Here is a 13,633-nt window from a genome sequence, read left to right as displayed (position 1 = left end):
ACATTGTATATAATTTACTCATTTTATTTATTGTCTGTTTTCCAACTAGTGATGTGCCGAAAGGCAAAAGGAGTACAGGCAAAAAGGGGGTGCACTGTCTGTAGAGAATTTAAAATATAAATAAATAAAACTGACCAAAAGTTGGCCCAGGGTTTATTATACCATGCACTGACAAATTCTAAGCAGTATCAGTGATAAAATAATCCTCCAAAATAGTCCAAAATCTTTTTGTTGGTCTGCTTGTAGACAATTGATGCAATTACTGTTGAGTTTATTTATTTTTTAACAATTTATTTATTTATTTGAAAGAGAGAGCGAGAGAAAGCAGAAGCAGGGGGAGGGGCAGAGGGAGAGATTGAGATGCAAGCTCCCCGCTGAGGTCGGCGCCCAACATGGGCTCAATCTCGATCGTGACCTGAGCCGAAATCAAGAGTAAACACCCAACCAACTGAGCCACCCAGACTCCCCTGGTTTTTTGGTGGTTTTTTTTTAAGATTTTATTTATTTGAGAGAGAGAGAGAGAGAGAGAGAGAGAGAATGAATGGGGGAGGGGCAGAGGGAGCAGACTCGCCGCTGAGCAGGGGGTTTGAAGCCAGAACTGAGATCACACCCTGAGCCAAAGGCAGCGACTTAACGGACTGAGTCACCCAGGCGCTCCCCTTACCCTGTTGAGTTTTAATAATAGGCTTCCAGTTAGTTATTTTTTTTTTTAAGATTTTATTAATTTATTTGAGACAGAGAGAATGAGAGAGAGAGCACATGAGAGGGGGGAGGGTCAGAGGCAGAAGCAGGCTCCCTGCCGAGCAGGGAGCCCAATGCGGGACTCGATCCAGGGACTCCGGGATCATGACCTGAGCCGAAGGCAGTCGCTCAACCAACTGAGCCACCCAGGCACCCAGTTAGTTATTTTTATTACTGTATCCTTTAGTAAACATTGTATTTGTAATAGTGTTCTATTGCTACAGAATAAATTACCACAAACTTTGTGGCTTAAAACTTATTATCTCATGGTTTCTAGAGATGGTTTAGCTGGGTCCTCTGCTCCAGGGTCTCACTGAGCTATAATCCAGGTGTCAGCCAGAGCTGCCATCTCATCAGAGGCTCAATTGGGGAAAGATCTGCTTCCAACTGCTTGACCTTGCAAAGATGAGGTCTTCATTTTCTTGCTGGTTATCAGTAGGGGCTGCTTGAGCTTCCAGCTCAAGCCCTGGCTTAGAGGAATGGGGTGGGTGGGGCGTTCAGGTGCCTGAGAGAGCTTTGTCCTCACATTGAGACTCTTGTCCTTGAGTCCTTGGATCTCACTGCCAGATTAAAGAAGATGCTGGGCAAAAAATGTATCTTTTTTAAATTTTTGAAAAAGATTTTATTTATTTATTTGACAGAGAGAGAGAGAGAGAGCGAGAGCAGGAACACAAGCAGGGGGAGTGGGAGAGGGTGAAGCCAACTTCCCGCTGAGCAGGGAGCCCGATGCGGGGCTCAATCCCAGGACCCTGGGATCATGACCTGAGCCGAAGGCAGCTGCTTACCGACTGAGCCACCCAGGCGCCCCCCAAAATATTCTTTTTAATAAAAAAAAATGGTGAGGGCACCTGGGTGGCTCAGTTGGTATAGCACACGACTCTTGATCTTGAGGTTGTTGAGTTCCTGCCCCACGCAGGATGTAGAGATTACTTAAAAATAATTTTTTTAAATGTACACAAAACTTTAATTGCTGCAAGTAAACACCGTTTTGATAACCCAATTAAGGCTCCTCATATATTATTATGCCAGGAGGGAGGCTGAATAGTGGGAGTGGCCCTGGATCCTGTAAGGCACTGCTGCCTTTCTTGCCTCAGGACTTTTGCATTTGCTGTTCGGATGCTTGGAATGTTTGTCCCTCAGCCCTTCTGATCCTTCAGCGTTCATTATCAAAGCCAGGTTGGTCGGAGGGTTGTGGGTTATTGTTAAGCTGTTTAACATTATCAAAGCCACCTCCGCACTTCCACCAGCTCAGTCCCTGATCGTTCAGTCTGTGCTTCCCTTGTCACATCCCCCAATCATTCTAATCACTCTGTCCTATGCTTCTGTCATCACTACTCTCGGTTGTTCCTGTCTGGTGAGGAAGGGACTAGTCTGGCTTGGTCATCGCTGGGTTCCCAGAAACGCGCCTAGTAGGCGTTCAGTGAACGTTCAATTTAGGAAGGAATAAATCCCTCACCCTCAAAGGAGGGCAGAAACGAGGCGAGCTTCATCGCCACATTTTCAGGAACCACAGACTTCCAGGAAGAGCATTCTGTACCCTCTTCTCCTACCCCGAGGCCCAGTCCAAGGGTGAAAGGTACTAGGACGTCACCGAGCCCCGGCGCAGGGAGGCAGGGGCCCCAGGGCTCAGCAGGTTTGCGCCTCCCCGCAGGCTAGCTCCTACCCTGGGCGGACCAACTCAAGCCCCACCCTTCCCCCCCCCATCCTGGGGCCAGCCCAGGTGCGCCGAGGGAGGAGGATCGCCGCGCAGGTGCGAGCTCCCTGCGCCTGCGCTCTGCGCGCCCCGCCCCGCCAGGTGCGCCCCGCCCCTCTCCCTGACCGGCCACCTTCGATAGCCGCTCGGAGGCGGCCGCCATTGGCTCTACCGCCTACCGAGTGTTTGGAAGTGTGGTGGGGTTCTGAGCCGGGGGAGAGTCGCTGAGTGTCGCCGGGGGGAAGGCGAGTGAGGGGCGGACAGAAGCATCGTGGGCGTAGGAGGCAGAGTGTCCGCACACCGAAGGTCCGACGAGTAGGGGCCTTCCCGGGCGCTTCGGCAGGAGCGCCGGCGAAGCACCTCGCAGACCCTCTGGGAGCGCCCGCACCTGAACACGAGGCTCTCCAGCGCGCGTGCGCGGCAAGGGTCTTCCCGCACCTGATCGCGAGACCCTAACGGTCGGCGGCTCGAGGCTTCGCCTGCGCTGCCGGGTGGAGCCCGTCATGGCGCAGCTGTGTGAGCCGAGGCGTTGCGGGGCGCTCCTCGCCCTGCTGGCCTCGCTGCTCCTCTTCCGGGCTGAGGCGGCCGAGGGAGAACGTGGCGTCCACGGTGAGGGCCGGGGCGGGTCTCCCGGGAGGAGTGGAAGGCCGAGGGCGGGGCGTTAGGTTCCGGGGGCTAAGTTGGGGTGCGAGGGGCCTTGGGCAGGGTCTGAACGGGGCGAATGGGCGGGAGAGGGAATAGGGGGCGACCTGGTGAAGCTCAGGGGGTGTGGTGGGGCGGGCTCTGGGAGATTGAGCCTGCGGATGAGGCTCGGGAGCCCCTGGGAGTGAGGGCGGGCGGCGGAGCCAGGGTTGGGAAGGTTTCCTGCGGGTGAGGGAGGAGACTTAGGACTATTGACCAAGAAGGAGTGGCATTGGCCCTTCCTGTGGCAGGAAGGGGGTGAGAGGCCCAACAGAAGACCGGCCTCCTCCTGGCAGAGGGAAGTTCTGCTGCCCAGGAGATCCCTGGGAGGCCAGGCCTGCGAGGGTGGGGGTTGGATTAGGTGACGTAATGGCAATTTTAGCCTCTGGGAAGAAGCCCCCACGCCCACCTCTTTAGATTTATTGGACCACAGCCTCCGGAGAAATCTTACCTGGTTCAGTTGCAGTAGAGCGCCTCCAAAAAGAAAGGTGTTTCTCAGTGATATCCAAAGGAAGGAGAAGAAGGACAAAAGTGTTGGAGGGGAGAAACTTTGCCAAGGTGCAAGAGTGGGGACCCCTTGGTGTAAGAAGAGTATTGGCATTGAGAAGCTGGGGTTGGGTTCGTGGAACTGGTCCTTAACAGGTTGGTAGAGAATAAGGCCCAATTTAGATTTCTACATTCTCTGGAAGTTTGGTCTGGGAAGGTCTTTTTGAACAAGTGTTGTCATAACCTCAACTGCTTCAGACAAGCACAGCCAGGCTTTGGAAAAAACCTTCTTTTCAAAGAAGAATTCGTTGATTCAAGCAAAACTTACTGAGCCCCAGATGTGTCAGGGATGATGCTGGACCCGGTTATAACAGTTGTGACTCAGACAAGCCAGGTCCCTGCACTTAAAAGAGCTTATATTCTAGTGGGAGAGACAGAGACAGTGAGTAAACATTTAGATAAAGAGCAGTCACTGCAGTATTAAATTACTAAGAAGTAAATGAACAAGGTGAAGTACACAAACAACGTGATGTAAGATGATGGGGCTGCTTTAGCTCAGGTGGTCGGGGGAGGTCTCTCTGAGGAGGGTAACGTCTTGAGCCTTAACACAAAGACCTAGTAGGTGAGAGTCCAGCTGGAGGTAACGGAGTACAGAGTCCTCGAGGGCGCAAGCCTGGTGGTATTCAAGGAAAAGACAAGAGAACCATCCTAGCTGGAGTAGAAGTGGGGGTAGGGAGAGAATTGGAGGAGGATGTGAGGTGGGAGAAGTAGGCAGGAGCCAGGTGGCTTCCTAGGCCAGCATTTTGGGTGGAAAGAAAGCAGGGTGTGTGTACACCAAGTCATCACCTGTGGTGGCTTCTGAAGGCTGTTAATTTCCCCACAGCAGAGGCAGAGAGGAGAAAATGAGCTAATGGGGATGTCCAGGGTCACTGGGGAGAGAGTCAGCTCTGTAGGTCAAGGAATAAACAATGCAGGTGTTGGGCACCTGGGTGGCTAGGTTGGTTAAGCGTCTCCCTTTGGCTCAGGTCCTGATCCCAGCATCCTGCTCAGCGGAGAGTCTGCTTCTCTCACTTACTCTGCCCTTCCCCCCCCTGCTTGTGCGCGAGCTCTCTCTCTCTCAGATAAATAAATGAAATCTTAAAAAAATAAATAAAACAGGGGCGCCTGGGTGGCTCAGTCGGTTAAGCGTCTGCCTTCGGCTCAGGTCATGATCCCAGGGTCCTGGGATGGAGCCCCGCATTGGGCTCCCTGCTCATCGGAGAGCCTGCTTCTCCCTGTGCCCCTCCCTGCTGCTCTGCCTACTTGTGCGCTCTCTCTCTCTGTCAAATAAATAAAATCTAAAAAAATAACTCATAAAAAAATGCAGGTGTTGAACATTCTTGCAGTCTGGACTAGAATTTGACAGCCCTTCTGGACTTTTTTCAATGATGTAATTATGTTAGGATGTACCCTCCAGTTACCTGCCCTGGGACTTTATCAAAACTGAGTTTAGGGGGCGCCTGAGTGGCTCAGTCATTAAGTGTCTGCCTTCGGCTCTGGTCCTGGGATTGAGCCCCGCATCGGGCTCCCTGCTCCGCGGGAAGCCTGCTTCTCCCTCTCCCACTCCCCCTGCTTGTGTTCCCTCTCTCGCTGTGTCTCTCTCTGTCAAATAAATAAATAAAATCTTAAAACAAAACAAAACTGAGTTTAGGGTTAACCTCTACTGCTTACTCTGAGCTCCCATGTGTTTAATCCTTGAAAGAACCTGGTGCAGTGGTGAAGTTAGACAGGTCTTGCCTAAGGTCACACAATCGTAATTGACAAAGTCAAGTCTGGCTTCAGAGGCCTTCTCTTTTCCTAATGGGGCCTTTCTGGCTGCTGCAGCTGGCTGGCCCTCCTGACCTTTCAAAAGTACTCCTGTCTGGTTGGGTGAACTAATGACCTTGCTTATCTGAAGTTCTGTTTGTTTGAAAGCTTTCAGTAGTTTAATTTGAGGCCGGAAGTAGTTTTGATTTTTTACCCCCTTCTGATTGCTTTGATGAGTATGGTGAGAGGGGGAGGTGTGTAGTGAATGTGTGTGAGGGGGTGATCGTAATAGTTGGTCAAGGAACTTGACCTGTGTGAAGACATAAGGGGGCGGAGGGGTAGAGGAAAGGTGGTAGGGTCAGTGGATTGTTGGAGTTAAGGTTTTGGAGGGAATGAACTAGAAAGAGGATACAATGGGCAGTGAGTGGGATGCTTGGAGCTGAGGTTCCAAGAAGCTGTGCTTATTGAGACAAGGTCTAGGCATAACCATTGTGGGGCGAGGCTGAGGAGAGGACAAGATCGCTGGAGAAGAGGTCTAGGAACCAAGAGGCCAGGATGGTCTGAGTGTTACCCACCTGGATATGGAAATCAATGAGAATGATGAGAGAGGCAGCATGAGAGACAGTGAGCCAGGAGCTAAAGTCATGAAATGAGGAGTAGTGATCTGGGCTAATGGATGATGCACAAGGTGGGGTACAGTCTACTTTGATGATGAGATTAATAGCTGGAGTTTTGAGAGGACAGAGGGTGAATCGTGTAGAAGCAGCATCAGGAGCAGGGAGACCAACCCTCTTGGGCATGTCCTCAAGGGAGAGCAGGGTCTGGTTAGAGTAAGAAAGTGATGAGAATGTTCCGAGAGGAGATTGAGGAAATGAGAGATTTTGCTTAAGGTAGTTGCTAAGTTCCCAAGTCCTGGAAGTTAGGGGGAAGAGAGATGGAACAAAATAGGATGTATGGGGATGAGGGGGGTAATTCAGGAGTCTGGGGCTGATGAGGTGATAAGCAAGTGATAGGAGTGCCATGTGGTTTCAAGGCTGACAATGTTGGGCAGGCACTGGGTGTTGGAGGGCAGACAGGAAGGGGTTTGGGGTATAGCGGACACTTGGGAGTCTGGACAAAGGGTGTCCTGAATCCGGACCCTTGCAGATGGAGGTGGGGAAAAGCTGATGCTGCTCTGGGTGTTTCTGGCATTCAGAGAGAGTGCCAGTCTGCCATGGAAAGCGCACAGAGATCATAAACTGGCTGTTCCCAAGAGGCCTCAAACAGGCGCTATGTGACCTGTAGTTTCTAGAATTGGGAATTTTTTTTATGGAAAAATTTGGCTGGGGCTCTGCCTGAAAAATGTGAAGATCAGTGGCACCAGGTCAGTGTTCCTGCATAGCACCCACAGTGCTCCTTTTGGAAAGGATATGTACTACTCTCCCTGTCTTTTTTTTTTTTTTTTTAAGATTTTATTTATTTCACAGAGAGAGACACAGTGAGAGAGGGAACACAAGCAGGGCGAGCAGGAGAGGGAGAAGCAGACTCCCTGCTGAGCAGGGAGCCCGACGCGGGGCTTGATCCCAGGACCCTGAGATCATGACCTGAGCCGAAGGCAGACGCTTAACGACTGAGCCATACAGGCGCCCTCCCTCAGTCTTTATGTATTTGGCCCACCCCACCATATCTCTAAGCATTTGAGTTGTGGACCCCCCCCCCACTCTTAAGAATATGCTCCATTTAGTAAATGGAGGTAGAGAAAACATAACAGCTCCTTATAAATTGTATAGTGTGGGGTGTGTGTATCATTGCTGTTAGGGAGGGAAAAGCCCTTTATCAGGTGGCCACAAATGTGTGTGTTAAAAAAAACTTTTTTTTTTTTTAATCTCTTCCCCTGGTGACAAGTCCTGTTATTTGGAGTGGCCCAAAATATGTAATTTTTCACTCAATTCAAGGGCAGATAATACAGTTGGCCCTTGAATAACACAGGGATTAGGGGCACCTCTGTGCAGTTGAAAATCCACATGTAACTTTTGATTCCCTGAAAACTTAACCTACTGATAGCCTACTGTTGACTGGAAGCCTTACCAATGACATAAACAGTCAATTAACACATATTTTGTGTTACACGTATTAAATATTGTATTCTTACAATAAAGTAAGCTAGAGAAAAGAAAATGTTATTAAAATCATCAAGAGAAACGTCAATTGTGTATTCCTTTTCAGAATAAAACTTTTTTTTTTTTAAAGATTTTATTTATTTATGGGACAGCACAAGTAGGCAGAGGGAGAGGAAGAAGCAGGCTCTCCGCTGAGCAGGGAGCTGGACGTGGGGCTCGATCCCAGGACCCCAGGATCATGACGGGAGCCGAAGGCAGCTGCTTAACCGACTGAGCCACCCAGGTGCCCCCAGAATAAAACCTTAAAAATTCCTTTAGGAAGTTCAAGTGTAGTTTCTGCTGCCAATAACTTTATGCCTGACCTTGGGCATCAAAGCTTGGCATTAATGGGTACTGGGCTTATGGACTTTTGTTGATTGTTCTTGGGACTTTCCACTGGAGAAAAGTGCAGCAGCCTTCATTTGAGAGCCTCTACTGCACTTTCAAGTGATCTTCAGTTTCCATTAACCTCTTGGGTTAATTACAGTTTCTCCAGCACCTTGACTTAAAGGACAAACTTCCCAGCACTTCTCCAGTAAGCATATTCTTAGTCACCACTCCTATCTTTTCACCCCCATGGATGGTTGTAAACTGAGTGGTCAGAGATATGACAAAGAGCTAAAGTGCAGTTGGTGTTGGTGATCAGCTGAGGGTTCTCCAAAGTAGCATCTTCTAGTATTTTTTTTTTTTTAAGATTTATTTATTTATTTGAGAGAGAACGAGGGCACCCTTGTGAGTGGCGGGGAGGGGCAGAGGGAGAGAATCTTCAAGCCGACTCTGAGCATGGAGCCCTAATGCTGCAGGGCTCATCCCATTACCCATGAGATCATGACCTGAGCCGAAACCAAGAGTCTGGCGCTCAACTGACTGAGCCATCCAGGCGCCCGTAGCATCTTCTGGTATTCCTGCCTTCACAGAAGAGGCATTTGTTTTGCTTGCAGTTAAGGCAGTTTGTTCCAGGATACTTTGAAATATTTATTCAACACTTTTTTTTTTTTTAAAGATTTTATTTATTTATTTGAGAGAGAGAGAATGAGAGACAGAGAGCATGAGAGGGAGGAGGGTCAGAGGGAGAAGCAGACTCCCTGCCAAGCAGGGAGCCCGATGCGGGACTCGATCCAGGGACTCCAGGATCATGACCCGAGCCGAAGGCAGTCGCTTAACCAACTGAGCCACCCAGGCGCCCCAACGCTTTTTTTTTTTAAGTTTTTTTGTTTGTTTTTGTTTTTTTTTTGGTCAGAGAGAATGAGAGTGTGAGAGAGGTAGGCAGAGGGAGAAGCAGGCTCCCCGCTGAGCAAGGAGCCTGATATGGCACTCAATCCCAGGACCGTGGGATCATGACCTGAGCCGAAGGCAGACGCTTAACCGACTGAGCCATCCAGGTGTCCCTTAAAAGATTTTATTTATTTGATAGTGAGCACAAGCAGGGGGAATGGCAGGCAGAGAGAGAGGGAGAAGCAGGCTCCTCGCTGAGCAGGGAGCCCCACGTGGGGCTCAATCCCAGGACCCTGGAATCATGACCTGAGCCGAAGGCAGACGCTTACCCAACTGAGCCACCCATGCGCCCCTATTCAACACATATTTATTGGACACCTACCCCGTGCCAGGTACAGTTTTAGGCCCAGGAAACAGAGCATTGAACAAAACCAATGACCTCCAAATGCATGGCAGCTACCTTGTAATGAAGACAGTAAGTAGTACAGTAATAAAATGAGCAGTGAGGGGCGCCTGGGTGGCTCAGTCATTAAGCGTCTGCCTTTGGCTCAGGTCGTGGTCCCGGGGTCCTGGGATCGAGCCCCGCGTTGGGCTCCCTGCTCCGCAGGAAGCCTGCTTCTCCCTCTCACACTCTCCTTGCTTGTGTTCCCTCTCTCGCTGCCTCTCTCTCTGTCAAATAAATAAAATCTAAAAAATAAAAAAATAAAATAAAATAAAATGAGCAATGAATGTGTATTTGGTGTGCTAGTACTGAAAACATGGCCTTTGAAGCTCAAATGGTGATAGTCCCTAAAGAACCTTGAGGGCCTCACCTTCAGGTCCACTGAAACACTCCTTTACCCTGGTCAGCATTTGAGAGCTCAGCCATGATAGAGAAAGCAAACTTCTCCTCTTTCACCCAGGTCCCCGCGCACTTCTCATTTTTCCTATCCCCAGGGTCATTTGCAGCTCTCACGCTTGTCTTGAGGTAGTTGGCCAGGTGTCCAAGCCTCTACCATGTGCTGAGGCCAAGTAAGTGATGAGGTAGCCTGAGATTCATGTGAGAGGGGAGAGAACCCTGACGGGGTCACACTGAAATGATTTCATGGACCCCAGGAAGCCTTGGTGGCCCACTGGTCATATGACTGACGCAGTTTTCACAGTGACCCTAGAAGCATTAGGGTGTGGATTATGGGTGTCTTTGCAGTCCTGGTCACAAATGTCATTTCATGTTCCTGACAAGGTCTTTTATTTTTTTATTTTTTTTAAGATTTATTTATTTGACAGAGAGAGAGACCGCAAGAGAGGGAACACAAGCAGGGGGAGTGGGAGAGGGAGAAGCAGGCTTCCCGCCAGCAGGGAGCCCGATGCGGGGCTTGATCCCAGGACCCTGGGATCATGACCTGAGCCGAAGGCAGACGCGTAACGACTGAGCCACCCAGGCGCCCCAAGATTTTTTTTTTTTTTTAAGATTTTATTTGTTTATTTGACAGAGAGAGAGCACAAGTAGGCAGAGAGGCAGGCAGAGGGAGAGGGAGAAGCAGACTCTCCACTGAGCAGGAAGCCCCGTGGGGCTCGATCCCCGGACCCCGGGATCATGACCTGAGCTGAAGGCAGCCGCTTAACCGTCTGAGCCACCCAGGCACCCCCTGACAAGATCTTTTTGAAAACTGAAAAGGGATGCCATGGATGCTGAGGCCCAGTAACTTTAGAGTTTACTTTGAAATTATTTGATGTACATTTTTCATGATTGGAAATCCATTTTAGAAATGAGGGCAAAAAATTTAGCTGTTGTTTTACGCACTAGTGTTTGAGATGGATCTCACCCAACAGGGTCCTAGGTCTGTGGCTTCTAAAGTCCTTGAGTTCATATGTCACTTGAGTTCATGTCATATTTTATGTGTGTCCCTGGGTCTGTCATTTAGAGTTTAGGACATGCTCTTAAGGGGGTGAAAAATTTTATCATCATAGTTTGTGACCTTTCAAAGGGCCACTCCTTATAAATAGATATACAGTATGTATGTGGTATTGAAATTTAATGGGATGTAATTGAAAAAACATGTCTAAAAAGGTTCCTTAGGGGAATGATAATGAAAAAAAGTTCGAGAAACACTGTTTGAGGGAGAGGGCCGTTAGCTTTCATCAATTTGTGAAAATGGTCCATGATTCAGAAAAGGTTAAGAATCCCTTGAATTAACAGGCAGTCCCATGAAAGACATTGAAACTGTCCTTCCAAGTTATTCTGATGGGCTACTGTGATTCTAGTTATAGATTTAGGTAAGGGTAGAATTTATAGTCTTGTTTGAGTGATGACTATGAGGTGACAGTGGGTAGGAGTGGTGGTTTGCATTGTGCCGATGGTTTCTAAAATGTAAACTTTTATATCTAAATATTTTATATCTAAAATGCCAAGATTTTATATCTAAAACAAGATATTATGAGTCTTATAATTTAAGTTGGATTTGTCATTGTAAATGTTCTTTCCTCATAAATACCTAAGGATTATTTTAAAGTTTCTGAATTATTTATCCTAATAATGACAACTTCCAGGCACCCAAACCTAGAGGAGATGGGTAGTTAGTAGCTTTCTTTACTGAAAACAGAAGCATTCAAGTATGTAGAACCTACCCAGCTAACCAAAATAGGTGAATTTCTACATCGTTTTGAAATAAAACTGATCGTAAAATAAATGTCAACTCTGGAATTTGGCACAGTGGAATTAAAACAGCCATGAGTACCTCCCTGATATTCAGTACCTCTTCAGTTACACAGAACTTTTAAAGATTCTCGCATTCTTTGGTGAAGAGATACTGAAGGTCCAAATGGGTAACCAGGGCATATTTTTTCTTATTTTCCCCAGGCTCTGAACACTTAATTGCAGGATAATGTGGGGTTGCAGGACTTTGGTCTACGTGATAGTTTGCCATTGTCCTACTCTGGGTGAAGATAAGGAATGGTGTCACTTGAGGCGTGGTAAATGGTCACACAGCAGAAAAACGGAGGAGTAATGGTTAAGTTGGTTTGATCAACTCTGACTTGAGGTTGTACTTGTGGTTTTCCATATCCCCTGTGTCCTGTCAGCTACCATATTCAGTTGGACTTTCTAGTGAACTGTGTCATCCTTTTTTTTACCTTCATTCCCACTGTTCCTATATTAGTCTGGGCTCATAAAAATATATTATCTAGTATTTATTCAAAGCTTTGTGCTAAATGTTTTTAGGGCTTTTTTCTTTTTAAAATTTTTTTCTTATTATTTATTTGAGAGAGAGCAGGGGGAGGGGCAGAGGGAGAGAGAAAAGGAGAAACAGACTCAGCTGAGCAGGGAGCCCAGTGTGGGACCTGATCCCAGGACTCTGGGATCATGACCTGAGCTGAAGGCAGACGCTTAACCGACTGAGCCACCCAGGTGCCCCTGTTTTAAGGGCTTATAATGGAATACAAAACTCCTTTAATCTTCACAGCACTCTTACGTCACTGGTCTGTGTGTCAAAGAAATCCCTCCCATTTGAGTTGTTTTTAAGCAACACATCTGAGGAGATGCCTGGGTGGCTCAGTCAATTAAGCGTCTGCCTTCGGCTCAGGTCATGATCTCAGGGTCCTGGGATAGAGTCCTGCATTGGGCTCCTTGCTCAGTGGGGAGCCTGCTTCTCCCTCTACCTGCCGCTCCCCCTGGCTTCTGTGCTCTCACTCTCTGACAAATAAATAAATAAAATCTTAAAAAAACAAAAACACATCTGTGCATGCCCCCATAATTTATCTCGGTAGGGACTATGGAGGAAAAACTGATGAATCTCCTTGCTTTATTACTCAACTGAATTCAAGTGCCTTTTCCCAGATAAGCCATTGTCAGGACAGCCTCAAGATTAATAAATAATGCATTCCAAAGCAGGCAACATAAATCTAGATGTCATAGAAGGGGACTTTTTGCTAACAAACTTGCCAGAAAACACTTAGATCCAGAACACATATAAATTACAGAGACCCCCTCACTTAAACTTGGGCTGAGTTCTAATGTCCTAAAGATAGTTGTCTTGCTAACATTCTCAGCTTTTACCGCTAAACTAATTAGAATTTTTTTAAAGATTTTATTTATTTATTTTTGGTAAAGATTTTATTTATTTGACAGAGAGAGACAGCGAGAGATGGAACACAAGCAGGGGGAGTGGGAGAGGGAGAAGCAGGCTTCTCACGGAGCAGGGAGCCCGATGCGGGGTCTCAATCCCAAGACCCTGGGATCATGACCTGAGCCAAAGGCAGACGCTTAATAACTGAGCCACCCAGATGCCCCTAAACTAATTAGATTTTAAAGAGAAAACTGTTTACTACAGAATATTTCTGACACCATATGAATGGGCTTTTCCACATCAAGCAGTTCTCCAGTTCTCAGTGGACACCCATTTAACTCAGTTCTGACACCAACTCTGTGGAGTTAGCACAGACCCTACAGGTTACCAGCTCAGTCCCACAACCTGCTCCTCCCACACCTTCAGTTGAAAGTCCCAGGTTGTCTCCTGTACTTTCAACCTACCTGCTATAAATCAAAGGTTCCCACAACCCTCTCGGATTTAATAATTTGCTAGAATGGCTCACAGAACTCAGATACATTTACCAGTGTATTATAAAGGATATAGATGAACAGCCAGATGAAGACATGGAGGGAAGTCTGGGAGGGTCCCTAGCACAGAAGCTTCTGTCCTTGTGGTGTTTGGGGTGAGCCAGCCTCCTGGTACATGATGTGTTCACCGACCCATCTCTTCTAACCCCTTTGGTTAAGGTTTTTCAGGAAGCTTCAGCATGTAGGCATGATTGATTATTAACTCAAACTCCCATCCCCCACCTCTTCCTGGAGGATGGGGGTGGGGCGAAAGTTACAACCCGTCAGTCTTTCCCTTGTCTTTCTGGCAACCAGCCCCCA

The 13,633-nt window shown here is 47.9% G+C and overlaps 1 protein-coding gene across 3 annotated transcripts in view; it reads left to right on the top strand.

Annotated features, from left to right (window-relative positions):
- The first annotated feature begins 2,547 nt into the window (after positions 1–2,547).
- SPINT2 (serine peptidase inhibitor, Kunitz type 2) overlaps positions 2,548–13,633 on the top strand; it is a 28,681-nt gene continuing 17,595 nt past the window's right edge. For all 3 annotated transcript variants that reach the window (XM_021700776.1, XM_021700775.1, XM_021700777.2), the window contains exon 1: positions 2,548–3,043. In XM_021700776.1, the coding sequence (XP_021556451.1) occupies positions 2,938–3,043 (106 nt within the window). In that variant the 5' untranslated portion in view covers positions 2,548–2,937. The remainder of the gene's footprint in view (positions 3,044–13,633) is intronic.

The sequence above is a fragment of the Neomonachus schauinslandi genome, chromosome 16 (genome assembly GCF_002201575.2).
Source record: "Neomonachus schauinslandi chromosome 16, ASM220157v2, whole genome shotgun sequence".
Lineage (NCBI taxonomy): Eukaryota > Metazoa > Chordata > Mammalia > Carnivora > Phocidae > Neomonachus > Neomonachus schauinslandi.
The sequence above is the reverse complement of the archived record's forward strand: the minus strand, read 5'-3'. Positions and strand labels throughout refer to the sequence as shown.